At 40.8% G+C, this 24,154-nt stretch overlaps 2 protein-coding genes across 3 annotated transcripts in view; both read right to left on the bottom strand.

Annotated features, from left to right (window-relative positions):
• LOC140465743 (gap junction delta-3 protein-like) overlaps nt 1–7,118 on the bottom strand; it is a 50,530-nt gene extending 43,412 nt beyond the window's left edge. The window contains exon 1 of one of the 2 annotated variants that reach the window (XM_072561437.1): nt 7,005–7,118. The gene's annotated coding sequence lies outside the window, so the exon portion shown is untranslated. Of the gene's footprint in view, nt 1–6,379; nt 6,634–7,004 lie in introns of those variants that run through there. The other variant, XM_072561434.1, reaches the window with a different exon arrangement.
• Nucleotides 7,119–15,882: 8,764 nt separating this feature from the next.
• The window catches only part of top2a (DNA topoisomerase II alpha), a 57,134-nt gene continuing 48,862 nt past the window's right edge, over nt 15,883–24,154 (bottom strand). Inside the window, exons 34-35 of the mRNA XM_072561416.1 lie at nt 23,539–23,762; nt 15,883–16,540 (exon numbers count right to left, since the gene is read on the bottom strand). Coding sequence (XP_072417517.1) covers nt 16,379–16,540; nt 23,539–23,762 — 386 coding nt within the window. The 3' untranslated portion in view covers nt 15,883–16,378. The remainder of the gene's footprint in view (nt 16,541–23,538; nt 23,763–24,154) is intronic.

Raw genomic sequence — 24,154 nt, 5'->3', positions numbered from 1 at the left:
GACATGTTGATTAGAAAATACCTAGCGTGATGTGAATCAGGAAATCTTTTATTAGATAAGGACTTGCCTTTACCAAGGCATGGTCAATTACAGTTAAGAGAGGGAGTAGGCCATTTGGTCCCCCTGAAGCAAGCTCTACCCTTCAATAAGACCATGACACAGTGGTCTCTACTCCACTTTACTGTCCATCTACTATCATAACACTTGAATTCCTTGACAAATGTTTCTACTTCTGCCTTGAATACATTCAAAGAGAAACTGACAGATTAACAATCTTCACAGAATAGAACATCTCATCTCAGTTTTAAAATGAAAAATCCTAATTTCTAGATGTTGCCCCTTGGTTCTAAACACCACCAATGGGGAAACAAAGTTTCAACCCTTATGGGTGGCACATTGGCTCAGTGGTTAGCACTGCTGCCTCACAGCACCAGGGACCCAGGTTCAATTCCAGCCTTGGGCAACTGTCTGTGTGGATTTTGTACATTTTCCCCGTGTCTGCATGGGTTTCCTCCGGGTGCTCTGGTTTCCTCCCACAATCCAAAGATGTGTCGGTCAGGTGAATTGGCCATTCTAAATTGCCAGTAGTGTAAGGTGCTTTAGTCAGAGGGAAATGGGTCTGGGTGGGTTACTCTTCGGAGGGTCAGTGTGACCTTGTTGGACTGAAGGGCCTGTTTCCACACTGTAGGGGAATCTAATCTAAATCAAATACACTCATCCATCCTGTCAAGTCTCCTGTGGATCCTGTAGCCATATGTGCCAAAGCATTGTACACCAAAGAACAACTTTTGAATTGTAGGTTTGTCATGAAACCTGACATCCAAAATATGTGCATAAAATGTCCCACAATAAACAATGACCAGATAATCTGTTTTTGTGATGTTTGAGGGAGAGACAAATTGGTCAGAACATCGGGGAAAACTCATCTGCTTTTGTTTAATTAGAGCTATAAAATCTTTATAGGAGGGCACAGTGTCTCTCAGTCTAATGATGCATCTAAAAGGCAGCACGTTTGACAGCAGAGCATTTGGAATGAAGTTGTGGACTCAAAGCTCTGGACTATGGGTTGAACCAATAGCTATCACCTCAGAGACAAACACTAGCTAAGCCTCATCTTCAACAAAACGTTAGCTGGAAGTAACTAAAACTTGGAGTAAGATTGTCCTTGAGCTAAGGTCCTAAGCTTCCTGTCTTTATATAATGTACAAGAGTGTCTTCCATGTTAATTCCTGTTCAAGAGCATTGCATAAAGGAATAGGACATATCAAAATTTTCAGGACCCACGTAATTCATTGAAACATTTCTTTAAAAAGTCATTTGGTCCCTCAAGTCCACACTCTTCACCAATAAATTACAACAAACTTTACTTTGGACTCAAATCAATCCAGTTCATAAGTTGAGAAAATTCCACATAAATAGCTTTATTCCTCTCTTGCCTCCAAATCAAGTATTTATTGTTCCAGAATTTATCAGAAACAAACAAAACATACAGGGACATCACAAGAAACGATAGAAATGTTTTCTCTTAACTGAAGTTCTGACAACTCACTAATCTCTTGAAGAAATCAGTCTGTTGGATTCACTATTAAAGTCAACAAAAGATTATCAAATCTTCACTTTCTGTTATCTCAGACCATTTAAAAAAAAAGGAACACAAGTATATAGAAATAGGCCATTCAGCCCCTCAAGTCTGTTTCACCATTCAGTGAGATCATGGCTGACCTGCAACCTAACTCCTCATATCTGCCTTAGCCTACATCACTTAATACCTTTCCTTTTAACAAAAGATTTATTTATTTTAAAATTAACAGCTAATCCAGCATTCACTGCCATTTAGAAAGAGAGTTCCAGAAAACCACCACCCTTTATAAACAGGAGAGCTTCCCAACGTCTCCTGAATGGTGTGGCTCTAAATTTTAGACTATGCCCCCTAGTTCTAGAATTCCCAACCAGCGGAAATAGTTTATCTTTACCTGCCCTGTCTTTTCTTATTAATACTTGAAGATCAGATCACCCCCTAACCTTCTAAATCCATGAGGAACCAGGCCTAATTTGTATGATCTTGCCTCGTAATATAACCCTTGAAGTCCAGATACTATCCTTGTAAACCTAGCTTGCACTACCTCCAAGGCCAATACATGCTTTGTAAGGTGTGGTGCCCAGATCTGCTCACAGTACATCAAGTGGAGTTAGACCAGGGTTTGGGTAAATGCAGTATAATGTCTTCATTCCTATATTTAGGGGACTGGAATATAAAGGGTAGCATTCCATGAGCTTTCCTGATGAGTTTCTGCGCCTGCTCAGGGCATTTTAGAGATCTATGTACCTGAAACTGTGCCTCTTTGGACACCCACTGTATTAAATTTCATCCTTCTGAGAAGTACCCTGATCAATAATTTATCAGCTCAATAAAAAAATAGATAAATTCACACTTGCTTACATTTCATCTGCCACAGTTTTGGGTATTTATCTAGTCTATTCTTTATAATTTTATGTTATCATCTATACTCCCTACAGTGCCACCGAACTTTGTGTCACTAATAATGAATTGTGATCAGCTTCCTGATTTATGTAACAGCCTTTTCAATCAGTAAACCCTCCTTTTTGCATATTCATTGGGAAAGTACAACCATGGTTTATTGCTTAATTACAATGATAAATAAGATTGACTGTATATTGTCCCTAATATCACAGTCTTAAAATCCACATTATACAGGGAAGAGCCAGATTGTCCCTGACAGCTCAGCCAGTAAACGCACCTGGTTTGATACTAAACAGGAAAGTCCCAAGTTCAATCACATCCTGTAGTAACATCGCTCATCTCAGCTTGATTCTGACAAAAGGTCACCGACCCGAAATGTTAATGATTTTTCTCTTTACGGATGCTGCCTAACTTGAGTATTTTCAATGTTTTCTAATTTTATTTCAGATTTCCAGCATTTGTGGTACTTTGTATGTATTTTGCATAGTTTTGATGCAGCTACAAATGGTCTCATATCAGTGGATTCAGAAACAAGAGAAACCAAACTGACACATTCAGCTTGCTGTGCCAATGACAGTGCAGGACAATGCTTGCTTGTATACCTCAGATGAGGGCAAGATCTGGTGTCAATTTTATATGTTGCTTGTTGAGACACAAGGGGCCATTTAAGCAAATTCTTGCAAAATGTTTGAATAGACTTCCATCTATATAAAACATTTGTTTTTACAACTGGCAACCATTTTCTGTACAATACAATTCATTGATACCAAGATCAAATTGTGCAGATATTGTTCAACTCTTAAACAAGGATGTTTTATATGGATAGATTGGAGTGTTGGGGGTTCTTCTCTATCAAAAAGTCATGAGGAGATTTGGTGCTCAAAAATATTAGGGATCTAGACAGCAAAGTTAGAGGGAATCTGTCCATTGGCCAAAGGGTCAGGAATTTAAGACTGAGGTGAGGAGGAACTTCTTTTCTTAGAAGGTTGTGAGTCTTTGAAACTCCTTACCACAAAGAGCTGTGGGGGCAGTGTCTTTGTACATATTTAAGACAGAGTTGGATAGATTCTTGATCAGTAGGGAAATTAAAGGTTACAGGGAAAGGGCAGGAAAGCAGATGTGATTAATGCCAGGTCAGCCAATAATCCTATTGAATAACAGAACAGGCTTGAGTGGCTAAACGACCTACTCCCATTTCTGTTTCTTATGGTTTTATGGAACCAGATTACATCAATTCAGGTGGAAGAATATTTGGCAACAAAGGAAAACCCTTTTCACCCAGTGAGTGATTAGGATCTGGAATGCACTGCCTGAGGGTATGGTAGAATCAGATTCAATAATGGCTTTCAAAAGGAATTGGATAATGATCTGAAAGGAAAGGAATGGCAGAATTACAAAGAAAAGACAGGGAAGTACGATCATTTGAGTTGCTCCTGTTCAGAGCAGGCACAGACATAACTATTCTATGATTTTGTCTTTCAATCATTAGATCTTTTGGTTAAGAAATTGAACTGTCAAATTCACAGCTCTACCAGGTTCCAGTAAATCCATTCTTAAACTATACTGCATGTTTTATTATTAATGCTGTTCCTTAAACACTAACACATACATCTTATGAAAAATACTTTGGGGTTCATGGTTTCAGGTATTTTGTAGACCTAACTTGCACCAGGAAAGCCCTTTCAACAACTAATCTTTTAGGTGTTTAGGTTTAAATGGGGTTATAATGCTTCCCCATCTCCATTTGTCTGATCCATCTATTCATACTCTGCTCAAAGCATAGGCTTGTTAGTGTATAGTTCTATTAGCCTGGAAATCCTACAGTAAGTTGTCCAAATGTCTATTCTTCATTTGTAATGGACATCAGAAATGGTCTCTTGGCCAGATTCCTGAAGAACATATCTGCCAGTTTGGGCCCCAGACCGGTCTTGAGAGAAGCCATGAGGGAAAACCCTAGTGTACCTCATCACCAATCCACAGGTGCAGATGTATCAGTAAATGACTATTTGTCATGAAGTCATTCTAAAGACAAAGTCTCAACTTCACATGAAGGATATCCACAATGGTGTTGTGTGGTGTGACCACAGTGCTAAATGGGATAGATTGAGAACATATCTAGCAGCTCAAAACTGAGCACTCAGCATAAACTCACGGACATTAGCAGCAGAATTGTTTCCACTACAGGCTATAACCTCAAGATCTTGCATATTCTTTACTCCACTGTTATTATTAAGCCAATGTATCAACTATGTCTCAACAAGAACAATAATCAGCCATACATAATGAAGTGACTACTCAGTGAAGATACAATACAGGATCTTAAGCATGTTAAACAGTGGAGCCAGTGTACGACAGACAGCTAAGCAATCCCATAAGTCTGTAACTTTGCTGTGAACAATGGTGAACAATTCAACAAGTAATAGGAGGCAGAGGCATGATATTGGGGCAAAAGACAAGGTCTGAAGTGCTTACAAATCTTCAGCCAGAAATGCCAAGTGGATGGTCCACTTCAGACTCCTTCAAAGATCCCATTGTGATTGAAGTCAGTCTTCAGCCAATTCAATTCGCTGCACAGTTTCCTAGCTGAAGACTTCCCAGCAACATTGACATTTCAAAATGAAATTACTTTCTAAAAATTGCCAGCTGTTGACTGTAGATGCATCACAGTTGCACACAATTCTTGCAATATGATCAATTTCCAGCTCTGGTAACTGGACATAAATATGACAAAGACACCTGGCTTCTTTTTAATTCTCAACTAAACAGTAAGGCAACTTATTGCCCCAGTTTAGAGACAGCAGGAATATTCTTTATAGCCTTGCACTGCACGAGTTCATAGGTCAAAGATATTTCAACAATATTATATGAGTGTTTCAGAATCAAACTGTCTAGTGATAGGTCATTAAACTATCAATACTCTTCTTGTGATCGGTTTGGGGATCACATGGCTCTGTTGGCTGTTTTGCAATGCAGAACTTGAGTTTAACTCCTGCACTGGCTGAGATGACCATGAAGGACCCTCCTTCTCAACCCCTCCCCTCACTGCCTATGGTCTGCTAAGACTGACTTCTGATTAGTTTTCAAATTACTCGAGATAGACCACTCAATCATATTCACTCAAAATCTTGGTTCAACTTGATGGATTTTACAAGTAATCTTACGTTAATTTGTCAAAAAACTATCCTAATGGCTCACCTTATTGAGGTAGTGAGTAGCTAAACTTTAGAGAATACAAGGATCAGTGGATTGTGCTGACTTAGCTAAATGCCAGCAAGAATATTAGAAACATCTGAAGAGGGTGAGGAAAAATATTTAGTCAGAGTTTCAGCTGCTGATTACTGTCTAGTGACATCTGCTGGAAATAAGCTTTTGTTGATGTTGGGTTAGCCCAGGATCTAGCTCCATCTGATGCCCATTGCCTACCCAATTAGAGTGAAATTACCTGTTGACATACACACAAAGTTACCACTTTGCTAGGTGCCCTTTGGTATGTTGTCAAAGAGCCATCAGCTATTTTAGCACTAGTTTTTTCAGATCAGAAGAGTCTGAATTTGGTGTTCCAACCCCATAATATACACACGACCAAACCCAAGTACAATAATGGAGATTTATGATTATTTCACAAGTGTTTTGAATTCAGATCCATATGGACCATTCTAAGTTGGGAGTGAGGCGAGAGATGGAAAACCGAATCACAAGAATTACTTTAACATTATTACTTTAAAATATAAGTAGATCATAAAAGCAACTAAAACTATCGCGATTAAATATTTTAAAACACCGCGATTTTGGAAAGCTGGATATTACATTACATTTTCAAAGACTATCTTATTTTGACCTCCCCCCACCCCTCTCACAAATGGCCAGGTAAGAGAAAGAAGGGGTTTTCACTCTAACCTTGGGCTGAACTTTTCTTCCTCAACTTCAAGTTAAGGTTCTTTGCTGCTTTACCAGCGGCGGCGCGCAATGACAGGGCATGGTTTCCATCAGCTAGAGCCTGTGAAATACAACCTGCTGCTGAGCTGAAACTTCGGAGGAGGGACATGAGCTTTCCAAAAATAACACTGCTAAATAAAAGGGGGGAGGGAAGAAACGAACTGTATCACAATCGCTCTGTCCAGAAAAACCTAAGTCCATCAGCAGCGTCTTTCCTGGAAATCTTAAAAGCTTCAGGAAAATTTACAAAAATACAACTAACACATGGAAAGCAACTGACTGGCCCCCACTTAACTTGTCGATGACAGGCAAAACTTTCCATTACATGACCCACCTTGCAATGTCTTGGCACTCCCCCTAGCTGCAACCGAGTTGTAATGGTTACAATGATTCCCCTCTCCTCCCCCCAAATCCATGTCCATTCTTAATACATTCGCACTGGACGGTTCCAAAAGCCCCCCAAAATGTAGAGTTAGAAACTTCTCTTTGGTTTACCCCACCCTCAAACTTGCTTCACCGAATTTGTTTCAAATGTTACTTCGCTACAATAGAAGACACTTCCCATTAAAAAAAAGATTTTTCTTACACTTAAAAGTTTTCTAAGTCCTTTTAAAAGGAATGAAATATTAGGTTGGTGTTGGATCTTCTGACGAAGCCATCTTTATAAAGAAAAGCATTGTGATAAAATCTGTCCTTCCTTATCGTTTTGTAATGAGGCGGCAAAAAAAATCTATATTTTTTGGCACAGAGCTGGGAATAAATATTTCATTTGTTGAATCGCAACTTTCCAAGCTGGCTTTGTGTAATTCTCCTTTGCCTCCTTATGAGTCCTTCTGAAAATACCTGACTATGGAGTACCGCTCCGAAAGTTTTTGGTTTCAAATAAACCTGTTGGACTATGATTATTCCTGATGAAGGGCTTTTGCCCGAAACGTCGATTTCGCTGCTCGTTGGATGCTGCCTGAACTGCTGTGCTCTTCCAGCACCACTAATCCAGTATATGATTTGGGGTGAGGCGACTTCTGGAAATAATTCAATGATAATCTAAAATCTGGATCGGAAAAATAAATCATTTAATTCTTTAGAATGGCACAATTGAAATTTCCATCTTAAAATAATTTATTTATGCGCGATTCCCTCAACAGAGAAAAATGAGCTTAGACACTTCCCATAAAAGACAAAAAATAGACACTGAACCAAGTTAGGTTGTTAGGACATAATGGACATTATTCCACCTTTGGAAGAATGCACCTTGAGATATTCAGCAATAGGGTTTCCAAATTAGAATTTTAAAATTGAGTCATTGACGAATCAGTAAGGTCCCGAGGTGAAAAGGAGGGTTAGGATATCAGCAGCAGTTTGGAATAAATTTGGCTTATGGAGCAGGAAGTTGGGAATCTGACATTTGGGAAGTCTGTGAAAGTAACAAAACATGTCTGACATTTCAGCAATATATCAGGCTGAGGCTTTGGCCAGGAAAGGATCGTGAGGGCACTGGAGTTTGTGGCTGTACTGAAGACAATGTTTTTCCCAATTTTTAAGTGGGACAAATTGTGGCTTAGAAACTAGAATGTTAAAAAAATAGTCTTGAAACACAGGAGCTGTCAAATGACTGAAGTATAAGCTACATTTGCCACTGTCCTACTGGACCAAGGGCTGCTGTCTCATTAGAGAAAGACTGTTGGTGGTGGTTTAATCTGAGGGCCACCATGCCTCAAGCAAGGGGAGACATTGGAAACGGTCGTTCACAGTAACCTCAGCTGGTATGGGAATTTAACCAGGTGAAGCTGACAGCATAAACAATGCAGTTTCATTTGTTCTGATATCACTTTGTTTGTTGTTTATAAACAGGGTAAGATTATCGAAAGGAGAGTTTAAGTGAGTTTTATTTTACATTTTCAGGAAAAAACATAACGTGCTTGGTGTGGACACTACTTATCACTCATTTCTCTGTCTGGATCTAGAATTATGATGCCATCATGTTTAATTCATAATTCATTGGACTTTTGTCAATATTCTTCCAGCAAGACAAATGTAAAACCAATATGTTTTTGCTTTGCTGTAGTTTTGATTGTAGACCAACATAGGAAAAGGACTGTTTTTAAAACCAAAGATTATGAAATGGAATGCCATACTTGTAAAAGATACGCTGTTGGCACTTGTTGGAAATGCTATTTACACTGTTCTTTGTTCAACCATTCGGGAATATATAGCTGCTGACGTCTGGCACTAGGGAATGCGTACAAAATGAGATTTGGCCAGCAATAAGTAGCTGGGTTGGTCTGCTTAATGATGTTCAGTTGTCGATGATAAAGGCCTTCTGGCTGCCATTAATGATGTGATTGGCACCCAGGTAGCTGAACAACCTGTGGGTGTAAATGAGATGGTCAGAATCCAGACTTCTGGAGAGAAAGGTGATGTTCTTTTTTCTGCAATACAGGATCGTATAAGATTACAGTAGAGAACAATGTCATTTGACTCTGTTCTGGCTCCCAAAAGAGCTATCCAGCTAGTCCCATTCTCCATCTCTACCTCCGTAGCTGTCTACATTCATCATATTCGAATATATATCCACCTCCACCACTGTACCAGGCAGTGCATTCCAAATTGGATCCTCTACTTTTTGTCATTTACATAAGTGAATTGGTTGCGAGCATAAGAGGTACAGTTAGTAAGTTTGCAGATGACACCAAAATTGGAGGTGTAGTGGACAGCGAAGAGGGTTACATCAGATTACAACAGGATCTTGACCAGATGGGCCAATGGGCTGAGAAGTGGCAAATGGAGTTTAATTCAGTTAAATGCGAGCCACTGCATTTTGGGAAAGCAAATCTTAGCGGGACTTCTACACTTAATGGTAAGGTCCTAGGGAGTGTTGCTGAACAAAGAGACCTTGGAGTGCAGGTTCATAGCTCCTTGAAAGTGGAGTCGCAGGTAGGTAGGATAGTGAAGAAGGCGTTTGGTATGCTTTCCTTTATTGGTCAGAGTATTGAGTACAGGAGTTGGGAGGTCATGTTGTGGCTGTACAGGACATTGCTTAGGCCACTGTTGGAATATTGCGTGCAATTCTGGTCTCCTTCCTATCGGAAAGATTTTGTAAAACTTGAAAAGGTTCAAAAAAGATTTACAAGGATGTTGCCAGGGTTGGAGGATTTGAGCTACAGGGAGAGGCTGAACAGGCTGGTGCTGTTTTCCCTGGAGCGTCGGAGGCTGAGGGGTGACCTTCTGGAGGTTTACAAAATTATGAAGGGCATGTATAGGATAAAGAGACAAAGTCTTTTCCCTGGGGTGGGTGAGTCCAGAACTAGAGGGCATAGGTTTAGGGTGAGAGGGGAAAGATATAAAAGAGACCTAAGGGGCAACCTTTTCATGCAGAGGGTGGTACGTGTATGGAATGAGCTGCCAAAGGATGTGGTGGAGGCTGGTACAATTGCAACATTTAAGAAGTATTTGGATGGGTATATGAATAGGAAGGGTTTGAAGGGATATGGGCCGGGTGCTGGCAGGTGGGACCAGATTGGGTTGGGACATCTGGTCGGCATGGACTGGTTGGACCGAAAGGTCTGTTTCCATGCTATACATCTCTATGACTCTATAACTCTCGAAGTAAAAATATTTCTCCTCATCTCACTCCTAGCTGTCTTGCTGACAATCTTGAAATTGTGACTAGTTGCTAACATACCAATTCATGGAAACAGAATATCCTTCTTTACCCTGTGAACATTGTTCAAAATTTTGAACACCTCAATAATGCCACCTTTTAATCTTTGCTCCATGGAAAATAAACCCAATTTCTCTAATGTTTCCTTGCATCTAAAACCCCATTCTTGGTAAATTTCCTTTGTACTCTCTCAGGGACTTTAACATCCTCCCTTAAATAAGGCTCCCAGAAAAGAACACAATCATCCAAATGTGGTCTGACCAGTTATTTGTAGAAGTGTAATATTACTTTCTTGCTTTTATACTCTATGCCTCTATTTAAACACAAGGATCCTATAAGCCTTCTGAGCAACTTGGCTGGTTACCTTCTGAGAATTATGCACATGAACCCCCACGGTTCCTCTGTTCCTACACTCACTTCAGGGTTGTACTGTTACACCTACCACACAGTGTGTTTAATTAATATCGAGCAAAGAAACTGCGAGGCAACTCTTATTAAAAATATACAATAAAGTTTATTGAACACAATTAATACTATAACAACAAAAGACACTATAAATCTAATAATTTAACTCAAGCTTTAACTTAACTCTGGATGATCATATCCCACTACATTAGATCTTGGCCTTGATCCACGTGGCAATGACTATCTGGTCTTCTGGTGGGCCTAGGGGTGTCTTCTCTTCTTGGTAGTTAGTCTCACGTTACCACTGCTCAGCATGATAATAGTGATTCTTATACCTGAAAGTCTTCGCACCTTTTTGAGACGATTCTTATTGTTCATCAATAGATTGATCAGGCTCGATCACCCTGACTGATTGGACCCAACCAGGTGTTGGTATGTCAATGGTAGGGTGGTCCTTAGGCATCCATTCCTAGAGGAGCTGGGTACACATAGCCTCTTCCAAATAAGGGTGTGAGGTGCCCCTGTGTCTGGTACACACCCTTATGTTTCCAATCACCTGAGGCCGGTTGACTCTATTCAAACCCAAATTTGGTTCTGTATTGTTTGGTCTGCAGCTACCAGGTGGATCACATACTGTTTATATCTGCCTCACTTTGGTGAAGACTTGCCTGAGTTTCCCAGCATGCCTCAGTTATTGCCCAATTTTTGTAAATCCATATAGATTCATCGTTTTGAGCGGCCCATTCAGCCACCGTACCATTGAGCCTGTATTGCCTCTCTTGTATTCTTCTACCAGTATGCATTACCTCACATTTCAATGTATTGAATTTCATTTACCAGGTATCTGCCTATTTGGCTAAGTTATCAATATCTCTGAAGTCATATAGCATCATTCTCACAATTCATTGCTGTCCCTAATTTAGTATCATCTGCAAATTTAAAATTTTACCCCAAATAGCCATCTCAAAGTTGTTTACATATATCAGAAAAAGCAAGGGTTCTAACATTTATCGCTGGGCAACACCACTTTCAACTCCTCTCCAATCTGAGAAATGCATCTATCGTACCCTGTTTCCTATATTTTAGCCAATTTCTAACCCATACTGTCAAGAACATTTCTACTTTTCTAAGCAATCTGCCATGTGGTTCGCATCAAATGCTTTTAAAAAGTCATGATTTGGAGATGCCGGTGTTGGACTGGGGTGTACAAAGTTAAAAATCACAACACCGGGTTATAGTCCAATAGGTTTAATTGGAAGCACACTAGCTTTTGGAGCGTCGCTCCTTCATCAGGTGATAGTGGAGGACTCAATCCTAAAACACAGAATTTATAGCAAAAAGTTAGTGATGTAACTATATATTGAAAAATACCTTGATTGTCTGTTGAGTCTTTCATCTATTTGAATACCATGATAGTTTCACTTCTTTCATGTGTAAATCACAAAACCTTTTTAAAAAAAAGTTGCATTCTCAGGTTAGCTGTAACAATGGGTGATAGCTAGACAATATGTTCAAAGTGTTAGCCCCCTGTGTTCTCTGTCAGTGTCATGATGATTCTAATCTAATAAGTGAAATAACAGAGTTTTTCATGAATTCATGCAGTTTTTGAGCAAAGTACAATGTAACTCTGCAAGTACAAATTCACCCCACAAAATATATGTGTGCATGTGGGTTTTTGTCTGTGTGTATGTCTGTCTGGGGTGGGGGTTGTGAGTGTGACAAAGTGTATGTGTGTGTGTGTGTGCGCAGTGTCTGAAGTCTGTGAGGGGGTGCATGTGAGAGTGTGGGAGTGTGTATGCGTGTCTGGGGTGGAGGGTTGTGAGTGTCTGTGAGAGTGTATGTGTGTACATGAGTGTAAAGTTATCTAAGTCTCTGAGAGGATGCCTGTGTGAGTGTGGGAGTGTGTGTGTGTAAGTGTCTGTGTATATGTGTGTCCATGTGTATAGGAGTGTCTGTGTATGTGTGTGTGTGTATAGTGCAATGGTGGTCACCTGTAATGTGACATGAACCCAAGGTCCCAGTTGAGGTCCTCCCTATGGGTACCAAACTTAGCTATCAGCCTCTGCTCAGCCACTTTTTGCTACTGCCTGTCCCGAAGGTCCGAGGTCAAATGTCTTGGACACTGAAGTGTTCCCCAACTGGGAGGGAATATTCCTGTCTGTTGATTGTTGTGCGGTGCCCATTCATTTGTTGTCGTAGCCTTTGCTCGGTTTCCCCAATGTACCATGCCCAAGGGCATCCTTGCCTGCAACATATAAGATAGACAACATTTGCTGAGTCACAAGGTGGGAGGTGTCCCCATGTGTAATAGTGGTATCTATGCAGCGGTGCTGCAAGATGTGTCAGAGTATGGACATAGATACCACCATTACATGTGGGGACACCTCCCACCTTATACATGGCAGGTACTCATGTGACTCAGCTAACCTTGTCTATCTTATACATTGCAGGCAAGGATGCCCTGGGGCATAGTACATTGAGGAAACAGAGCAAAGGCTACAGCAACGAGTGAATGGGGAACACTTCAGTGGTCCAGGACATTCGACCTCGGAGCTTTGGGTGACCATCCTCCAAGGCAGACTTCAGGACAGGCAGTAGCGAAAAGTGGCCGAGCAGAGGCTGGTAGCTAAGTTCGGTACCCATAGGGAGGGCCTCAACCGGGACCTTGGGCTCATGTCACATTACAGGTACATTACCATTGCACTATACACACACAGAGGCACTCCTATACACACATATACACAGACACCCACACACACCCTTACAGACACATACACTCTCACACTCACACAAGCATCCTCTCAGAGACTTAGACCACTCTACACTCACGCGTACACACATACACTCTCTCTCACAGAAACTCACCACTCCCCACCCCAGACACACGCACACTCCCATGCACCCCCTCACAGACTTAACTCTACACTCATTACACACGCACACATACATTCTCTCACACTCACAACCCCCATCCTAGACAGACACACACACAAAGACCCACATGCACACATATTTTGTGGGGTGAATTTGTACTTGCAGAGTTACATTGTACTTTGCTCAAAAACTGCACAAATTCATGTAAAACTCTGTTATCTCATTTTTTAGATTAGAATCTATCTAAACATCATGACATAGACAGAGAACACGGGTGTCTAACACCTTCAACATATTGTCTAGCTATCACCCATTGTTACAGCTAGCCTGAGAATGCAACTTTTAAAACAAAGGTTTTGTGATTTACACATGAAAGAAGTGAAACTATCATGGTATTCAAACAGATGAAAGACTCAACAGACAATCAATGTATAATTTCAGTTACATCACACTAAAGTTTTGCAATAAATTCTGTGTTTTAGGATTGAGTCCTCCACTATCATCTGATGAAGGAGTGATGCTCCAAAAGCTAGTGTGCCTCCAATTAAACCTGTTGGACTATAAGCTGATTTTGTGTGATTTTTTAACTTTTAAAAAGTCCAAATACATAACATCCATGGCATAGGCACTGTAACAAAAACAATAATCAAATTTTACAAATTTGGGTTTGAATAGAGTCAACTGGCCTTGGGTGATCGGAAATATCAGGGTGTACCAGACACAGGGGCACCTCACACCCTTATTTGGAGGAGGCCATGTGCACCCAGCACCCCCAGAAATGGATGCCTAAGGACCACCCTACTATTGACATATCAACACCTGGTTGAGTCCAATCAATCAGGTTGATCTAGCCTGATCAATCCATCAGTGAATAGTAAGAATCTTCTCAAAAAGGTGTGAAGACTTACAGAACTATAACAGAAATTATAATTCTATTATCAGATATGATGATTCATCCTGGTCCCTAAAGGCCTGTGGAGTGGAATACTGCACACTGTCTTGTAGTGGAACTTGGAACATGGATCTAACAATGACAGAGATGCAGACAGATGAGCACTATGATGTGCTCCATTGCTCATTGCCTGGACCTGTAAGGAGCCATGCTGGCCAGGTCCAGGAGCAGGCCAAGAGAGAAAACAGGGGTTGTGAAAGAATACAATCCAAATAAATATGAAAAACATTTTCTCCAGGCCACAAAAACTGTAGATCTTTGCACCCAGTGAGCCCAATTACACTTTTATTACATGAGATGTCACTTCTACAGGTAGATTCCCAACGGAAAGAGGAAGGGCTACCTTAGTGGCCCTCTATCTGGGATGTCTGCTACCGGAAGCAAAGATGTTATGTCAAACACGAAGAGTGTGGTGATGGAAAAGCAGAGCCAGTCAGGCAGCATCCGAGGAGGAGGAGAGTCGACGTTTCAAGCATAAGCTCTTCCCCAGGGCTGATGTAGGGCTTATGCTCGAAACATTGACTCTCCTCCTCCTCGGATGCTGCCTGACTGGCTGTGCTTTTCCAGCACCACACTCTTTTGACTCTGATCTCCACCATCTACAGTCTTCACTTTCTTATATCATGCGACAAACAACTATAAGGCAGTGGTGTATAGCAACAACCCATACAGGAAACCACTCTGTGCTGTTTTAAGGGGTACTGAGGGAATTTCTCAGAGATGCCTTAAACCATGAGTTGCTGGAATAAGGAGGTGTGCGTGCTTGTGGTGCTGATGGGGGCCTGTTCATTTGGAAGCTCACTGTACCTATGCATTCCAGGTCGAGTACCAGTCAGGAGGCTCTGTCCATGTAGTAGACATTGACAAATGCCCTAACAACCAATTGCATCAGTGTCAAGACCACTTTTCCACGACACATTTCTGAGTTTGGTCAGCCCAGCATCCCAAGCCCTCTCCTCCACCAACCACCTCTGATGGATGAACTTATTCCTGTGCAGTGGTTCCCTAATAACAACCACCAATGCCTCAGAACATGCGCTCCAGCACAAGGCAACCATATTGCAAACCCTGATCAGGTCTAAGTAAAGGATAGTCAATTCTTGAAAGAAGGCCTGACAACTTGTCCACTCCATAAATAGGAATAGCCTGTCATTACTGAAACCTGATAGAAGAGTCATCAGCATCCATCACCTTGGAGAAAGCTCAATGTAAAAGTATTGCTGCAGGCTATGAAGGTGGAAAATCACAATCTACATGCAGAGGCACACCAACTCCCAGGAAACTCAATACCTCACGAGGAACTGTGTGTTATTTTACACTCCATAAAATGTTTTCACTGTCTGGTTGTCTGTGACAAACTGGAAGAGTACTGAAGTGTCCAGCATGGATTTCAATTTATGTAGCAAGGTTCATTGATCACATGCACTTTGGATGAGATAGTGAAATACTATAAATTGCTTGCTATGCAACTGCATTTCAAAATAACTAAATTAAATAAAGCAACTTTGAATTAGTAGATTTATGTTCTTCTAAAAGCACATTTCTACTGAAAAAGACTCAAAACAACATCTGTACTTTTTACAAAAACCTTTATTTCAGAAATTTAAAAAAGTTAAAAAATATAAGAGAACAGTCAAGTGAGAATGTAAGAATCAGTTGTCAGAAAATATTTACAGACAGGCAAAATTGAAACTAAAAATCAGAAACATCTTTCTGAAATGGTTTTCCACAATTTTCTATCTTTCCATGGAATAGTTCACGGGCACTTTCAATCTTAGATTATTCTTCATACAGAAATTTAGAAAATAGCCATTTGAAGGCCATTCAGCCCAGTTTTCATTCAAAGTTAATCATGTGTGTTTTCCCCAGCAGAGACTAGGAACGGGAATCTTGTTTGATATCTAGCCAGGAACAATGTCCACACAATATGCCCAGGAAAACTTGTGTCCCCAAGTACTAATCCATATAAAATAGCACTACAAAGCCACTACTATAGTTGTCTTGGTCCATACAGCTTAGTACCAAAACCGGCACTGCACATAATAACTGGGTGTAGATATTTAGAAAGTTAAAACAAATCATCATCATCATCATCAGAGTCCTCCAAGTACTGAACAGGCTTCTTTGCACGGCTGGTCACTCTAGGAGGTGCTCCACCTAGGCTAATATTTGAATTGGAGTCTTCATCGATATCGATATGGTAACTGTCATCTTCCTTCATCTTGCTTTTCTGAGGAGAATCAGGATTAAAAAGTTGATAGGTTCAGAAAATATTTACCAACATGTTACCAGGGTTGAAGGGTCTAAGCTATAAGGAGAGACTGATTAGACTGGGACTATTTTCCCTGGAACATTGGAGGCTGAGGGGGTGACCTTATAGAGGATTATACCATCATGAGGGGAATGGTCTTTTCCCTGCGGTGAGGGAATCCAAAACTAGAGGGCATAGGTTTAAGGTGAGAGGAGAAAGATTTGAAAGAGATCTAAGCGGCAACTTTTTCATGCAGAGGGTGGTGCATGCACGGAATAAGCTGCCAGAAGAATTGGTGAAGGCTGGTACAATTACAATATTTAAAAAGCATCTAGATGGATATATGCATAGGAAGGGTTTAGATGGGACTAGATTAATTTAGGATATCTGGTTGGCATGGATGAGTTGGACTGAAGAGTTTGTTTTTGTGCTTTATATCTCTATGACTCTATAATATTTCAGCGCTCTGGGGCTGTGTTTTCTTAAAAGGATGAGGGAAGCTAAAAGTACAGTTCAAATGAATATGCAAGTAAAGCCACAAAAAGAAGATAATTCTAAGGAAAATGAACAAGAATTTTCAAAGTCAATAGTAAATGCACTAATTATGTAATAAGGTGTCATATGTCCATCTACAAGTGCTCATCAACTAAGGCTGTAATAAAATGGTAGTCTTTAAATTATAATCATCACAAGCATGTAGTAGGAGACTAGATGACTGCAGGGACATCATCACTCTTCATGCTTTGGTCAATGTTCATATTCACAATTTTCAACAGGTACTACAACTTAGTAATTAGGAACAAGAACTCTGGCTAAATTTACTCTCAGTAATTCAGGAGCACTAGAATCTCTCTTGTGTTCCACCTAAGATCAGCTAACTCAGCTCAGAGCTCAGCAGGTACACCAAACCACCCTCACAGAGAATGAGTTTGATTGATAATGAAACAACTTGATATGTAAATAAATATGAGCAACCATTGGGTATACAATCATAACACTTATTTTGTTTTACACAGCTGATATAAGTGTTGAAAATCGATTCAGGATAAAAATCAGTGTTTGTAACTGTTTTGATCTATTTGCTTTAATTCATTAGTTACCTGATAAATTCCATAAATCAAAGTCAAGTGACTGCAAAGACTTTATTTTCAAAAGCAGAAGTGAAATGACATTAATCTGTAAAGTGTATGCCTCATTCTTATAACTATTTAACAAGCTCCCCAAACATCCTAAGTGGCTGTTCCCTTGCCATTCCTAACTTCTACTCATACTGACTCAGTAGACAAACCTTCCTCAACAACCTTAGTTTCTGTAGCTGTGATGCACTCTGATGCACTCACTCGCTAGCAAATCACTAGTGGTAGGGGATTCAATAGTTAGACGGATTGTCAGGAGATTTTGTGGTCAGGAACGCAACTCTCGGAAGGTATGTTGATCGGGTTTACAGGATCCTAAAGGGGGAGGGTGAGCAGCCAGAAAGCGTGGTACATATTGGCACCAATGATATAGCCAGGAAAGGGATTGAGGATCTAAAAAGTGACCATAGAGAATCTGAAGAATCTGGAATCTGAAGAGCAGGATGAGTAAAATAGTGATCTCAGGTTTGCTACCAGTGCCACGAGATAGAGAGGCAAGGAACACTCAGCGAATGCAGCTTAATACATAGCTGTGAGGCTGGTGCAGGAGGGAGGGCATCGGATCCCTAGACCATTGGGATACCTTCTGGGAAAGGTGAGACCTGTACATGAAGGACGGGTTGCACCTGAACTGGAGGGGCACAATGTCCTGGGTGGGAGATTTGCTTGGGTGGTTTGGGAGGGTTTTAACTAGTTTGTTTGGGGATCAGAGCCTCATATCTGAGAAGGGGGCAGTTGCAGATGGGGCAGTGACAAGATGTAGTGAATCTATCGGGAAGGTTTCTCACGCGATGAAACAAAAGGATCGGTTAAAATCTGCTTTAACTCAAGGATTATCAAAATTAAGAGTGACGAACTTAGAGCATGGATCAATACTTGGGACTACGATGTTGTGGCCATAACGGAGACGTGGGTTTCACAGGGGCAGGAATGGTTGCTTGATGTTCCAGGGTTTAGAACGTTTAAAAAGAACAGGGAGGGTGGAAAAAGAGGAGGGGGTGCAGCATTGCTAATCAGAGAGTGCATCACAGCTACAGAAAAAAGATTGTTGAGGAAGGTTTGTCTACTGAGTAGCATGTGTGGAAGTTAAGAACAGCAAGGGAACAGCCACCTCATTGGGGTTTTCTACAGATCCCCCTAATAGCAGTAGAGATTAAAGAACTCATAGGTGGGCAGATTCTGGAAAAATGCAGATGTAGCAGCGTTGTTGTTATGGATGATTTCAACTTTCCCAATATTGACTGGAACCTCCCAAGTGCAGGTGGTTTGGATGGAGCCGTTTTTGTCAGGTGTGTTCAGGAGGGTTTCCTTACTCAGTATGTAGACAGACTGATGAGGGGAGAGGCCATTTTGGATTTGGTGCTTGGCAATGAGCCAGGACAGGTGTCAGATCTCGCGGTGGGAGAACACTTTGGTGACACTGATCACAACTGTCTCACATTTACCATAGCCTTGGAGAGGGAAAGAAGCAGTTACCAATGGAAGATACTTAATTGGGGAAAAGGAAATTATGATGTTATCAGACAGGCGTTGGGAAGTACAGACTGGGAGCAATTGTTCCACAGAAAGGGCACAGCAGACATGTGGAGACTATTTAAGGAGCAGTTGTTGCGAGTGATGCATAAATTTGTTCCTCTGAGACAGGTAAGTAGGGGTATGATTAAGGAGCCTTGGATGATGAGAAGAAAGGAGCTTCTTATCAAAAGGAAGAAGGCAGCTTACGTAAGGTGGAGGAAGCAAGGATCTAGCACAGCTTTAGAGGATTACAGGCTTGCTAGAAAGGAGCTCAGAAATAGACTGAGGAGATTCTGGATTAGTGGTGCTGGAAGAGCACAGCAGTTCAGGCAGCATCCAAGTAGCTTTGAAATCGACGTTTCGGGCAAAAGCCCTTCATCAGGAATAATCATAGTCCAACAGGTTTATTTGAAACCAAAAACTTTCGGAGCGGTACTCCATAGTCAGGTATTTTCAGAAGGACTCATAAGGAGGCAAAGGAGAATTACACAAAGCCAGCTTGGAAAGTTGCGATTCAACAAATGAAATATTTATTCCCAGCTCTGTGCCAAAAAATATAGATTTTTTTTGCCGCCTCATTACAAAACGATAAGGAAGGACAGATTTCATCACAATGCTTTTCTTTATAAAGATGGCTTCATCAGAAGATCCAACACCAACCTAATATTTCATTCCTTTTAAAAGGGCTTTTGCCCGAAACGTCGATTTCGAAGCTACTTGGATGCTGCCTGAACTGCTGTGCTCTTCCAGCACCACTAATCCAGAATCTGGTTTCCATCATCTGCAGTCATTGTTTTTACCTCATAGACTGAGGAGAGCCAAGAAGCATGAAAAGAGCTTGGCAAGAAGGATTAGGGAGAACCCAAAGGCATTTTACTCATACGCGAGGAATAAGAGAATGATCAGGGGGAAAGTAGGGCCGATCAGAGAAAACGTAGGGAACTTGTGTGTGGAGTCTGAGCAGAGAGGGGAAACCCTAAGTGAGTTTTTGCTTCGGTTTTCACTAAGGAAAGGGACCTTGTTGTGAAAGAGAACTTTGAGGAGCTGGGATACAGGGTTGACCGAAATTGATGAAATTTGATGTGCTGGAAATTTTGGAAAACATTAAGATTGATAAGTCCCCAGGGCTAGAACAGATTTAGCCTAGGCTGCTCCGAGAAGCGAGAACGGAGGTTGGTAAGCTGCTGGTGAAGATCTTTGCCTCCTCACGCTTCACGGGAGTCACACTGGAGGATTGGAAGGAGGCAAATGTTGTTCCTCTTTTCAAGAGGGTAATAGGGAAATCCATGGCAATTACAGACCAGTCAGTCTTATGGCTGTGGTCAGCAAAGTTTTGGAAAGAATTCTAAGGGATAGGATTTATGATTATTTGGCAAAGCAAAGCATAGCATGATTAATAGCAGTCAGCATGGCTTTGTGAGGGGCAGGTCATGCCTCACAAATCTTTTTGAGTTCTTTGAGGAGGTGACAAGACAGGTCGACAAAGGTCGAGCAGTGGATGTGGTGTATATGGAGTTCAGCAAAGCATTTGATAAAGTTCCCCATGTTAAGCTCATTCATAAAGTCAGGAAGTATGGGATACAGGGAGATTTGGCTTTCTGGATTCAGAATTGGTTGCCTGACAGAAGGCAGAGAGTGGTTGTAGATGGAAAGTATTCTGCCTGGAGGTCAATGTTGAGTGGGGTCCCACAGGGCACTGTTCTTGGTACTTTGTTCTTTGTAGTTTTTATAAATGACTTGGACTGCAAATGACACATAGGTTGGAGGTGCCATCGATAGTATCGAGGGCGATTGCAGGCTGCAGAGCGACATAGACAAGATACAGAGCTGGGTTGAGAAATGGCAGATGGAGTTCAACCTGGATAAATGCGAAGTGATGCATTTTGGAAAGTCGAACTCGAATGCTGAATATAGGATTAAAGACAAGATTCTTGGCAGTGTGGAGGAACAGAGGGATCTTGGTGTGCAAGTACTTCGATCTCTCATGTTGTCACCCAAGTGAATAGGGTCGTTAAGAAAGCATACGGTGATTTGGCTTTCATTAACAGGGGGATTGAGTTTAAGAGCCGTGAGGTTTTGATATAGCTCCAAAAGTCCCTGGTGAGACCATACTTGGAATATTGTGTCCAGTTCTGGTTGCCCTACTATAAGGAAGATACAGAGGCTTTGGAGAGGGTGCAAAGAAGGTTTACTAGGATGGTGCCTGGACTGGAGGGCTTGCCTTATGAAGAGACGTTGACTAAACTCGGACTTTTCTCTCTGGAGAGGAGGAGGAAGAGGGGTGACCTGATTGATAATGAGGGGAATGGATAGAGTCAATAGCCAGAGACTTTTCCCCAGGGCAGGATTGACTGGTACGAGGGGTCACAGTTTTAAGATATTAGGAGAAAGGTATAGACGGGAAGGTCAGAGAAAGGTTCTTTATGCAGCAAGTTGTGAAGTCATGGAATGTGTTGCCAGCGATGGTGGTGGAAGCAGAGTCATTAGGGACACTTAAGCGACTGCTGGACATGCACATGGATAGCAGTGAGTTGAGGGGTGCGTAGATTAAGTTATTTTATTTTACATTAGGATTCATTGTTGGCACAACATCATGGGCCTGTTCTGTGCTGTACTTTTCTATGTTCTATCCTGCTCTACCTCCAACATTGGTAGATTGTGGGCTGACCTGTGCTTTTTCAAATTTAAAACAGAAGAAATCTGTTTTAACTTGAAATGTACACTTGACTACATTTGTAAATTTTTAAAATGCAACAAAAATGAAAGAATCCAATGAGAAATGACTGGTCTTAAACAGGGTCCCAGTTAAGAGAGGACATTTTATTAATGTACTGCTCCAGTCAACCTCACAACCATTATTTTAGAAACTATGGTAGATCTAACTGGTAGATGCAATGTTAGTCCAAAATTTATGATCTATTTCACCAATTGCACTTCCTTATTAGCCAAACAGTATGAAGTGAAATTTCTGAAATTGCTCTCTTAGTGTATTACAGTTTAGTAGGAAGGCATCACTCAAGTAATTACATTTTTCAAGTAGAAAGGACTAGATGGAGGCTGTAATGAGTAATCAATAAATTGGAACTGAGATGAAGAGAAACTTTATGCAGATGATCAGGAAAATTTGGAATTTTCTATGTTGGGAGGAGGTGAGGGTGGTGACCAAGCAGTCGCCAGGTAGTGAACAGGCTCTGTTCTGGAGTCTGCTTGCAAGTCAATTTGTATGCAAGTTCGAACACAATGCAGGACAATATAAAATAGCCATAAATATAGGAAACATTTGATCTTTAAAATTAGACCTCTGTATGAGATTGTGTTGCAAGTACAAGTGTTCATAATTTGGGAAGCTCTATACTCATTTGTTGATTATGCTCAAACTTAAATTAATTACTTTGGATTCTTGGAATCAAAGGATATAGGGACCAGGTAGCAAATGGAGTTCAGGTCAAAGATCAGCCATGACACTAGTGAATGAGAGACAGCCTCAAAAGGCCATATGGCTTACTTTGTTGATAGAGTAAAGGAAAAAATAATTTTCAATACCATTTCTTTATCTGTCTCTGCAATTTTCCCAGTCATGACTAAGCCATTTTGCCCTTCATTTAAAAAATAATTTAGGGAACGTGGGCTTCACTGGCTGAGCCAACATTTGTTGCTCATCAACTGCCCCTAATTTTGACATTATTTTCCAGATGTTGGTGAGGAGAACTTTGCAAAATTAACAGGGCTGGTTTGCTGTTGTTGTTTCCAGTAACTAGGTTGATACTAGGCAGTTCCATTGAGTTTCATTTCTTTTGAGACTTTCTAGTGAATTTGTTTTGCTAGACCATTTTAGTGGATAGTTTAGAGTATGGATTAACACATCGACCAATCCAGGTAGGGTCAGCAGATTACCTTGCCTGAAGGATATTGGTGAACCGGATGGATTTTTGTGACAATAAACAATGGATTCATGGTGGCAATAGGCTCTTAATTCCAGATTTTTGAAATTGAATTCAAATTCCACCATCTGCCGTTGTGAGACCCAAGTCCCCAACCCCAGAGCACTACCTGGATCTCTGAATTATTAGTCCAGCGACAATACCATTTTTGCACTTGCCTCCCCCCCCACCCCTTCTGCTTTCATACAGTTACAGTAAATTTTAAATGGAAGCAGACACAGGCTATAATTGTTAGTTTTATCTATGAAGTCATGTTAGACAATAAACCACTATCATTTTCTGATTTTATCTCAAACCTTAAAAGAAAAGCATTGGCTATTTTAGAAGGCAAAAAGTGAATGATCCAATTTACTGACTCAGGATTTTCAATATCAATAATACTTACTTTGTTTGCAGCGGACTTTGCAGGTTTCAACCCAAAGTCAAATTCTGAATCTGAGTCAGAGTCCTTCTTTCTTTTAGTTTTTTTACCCTTCGCTGGTGCAACTTTCTTTGTAACATTGTCATCATCAGAAGATGTTTTATTTTTTGCTTTCAGAGCAGTCTTGGAAAATTTTGGAGCAGCCTTTTGTTTGGTGAGAACATCAAAAATGGAAGGTTGGTTTTCATCTGTAAATGATTAGATTTTAGATTAGGCATTACTATTAGAGTTTGAATGGTACTCTTGATTAACTTCCCTGTAATTTTATCATGGAAGCTAAATGCAAATAAATTTACAGTAAAATGGCCCATTTCCCTGGCTGAGGATTCCAGCCAAATCCCAATTTTGGGTTTGTACCAGGAGCCAATTTCCTCTTTGTCTCGAAGTGACTAGAGAGCAAAACTGGGAGACAACAGCGGGTGAAGGAGACTGCTTGGATGAAATAAACTACTTATGAAATTGTAGAATCCGTATGGTGCTAAAAAGGCCATTCAGCCCATCAAGTTTGCAACCCCCACCTTACCCAGACCCCAACATATCCCCATATTTACCATGGCTTGTTAACCTAGCTTGCACATCC

The sequence above is a fragment of the Chiloscyllium punctatum genome, chromosome 42, assembly GCF_047496795.1.
Source record: "Chiloscyllium punctatum isolate Juve2018m chromosome 42, sChiPun1.3, whole genome shotgun sequence".
Classification (NCBI taxonomy): Eukaryota; Metazoa; Chordata; class Chondrichthyes; order Orectolobiformes; family Hemiscylliidae; genus Chiloscyllium; species Chiloscyllium punctatum.
This window is presented reverse-complemented; position numbering and strand designations above follow the sequence as displayed.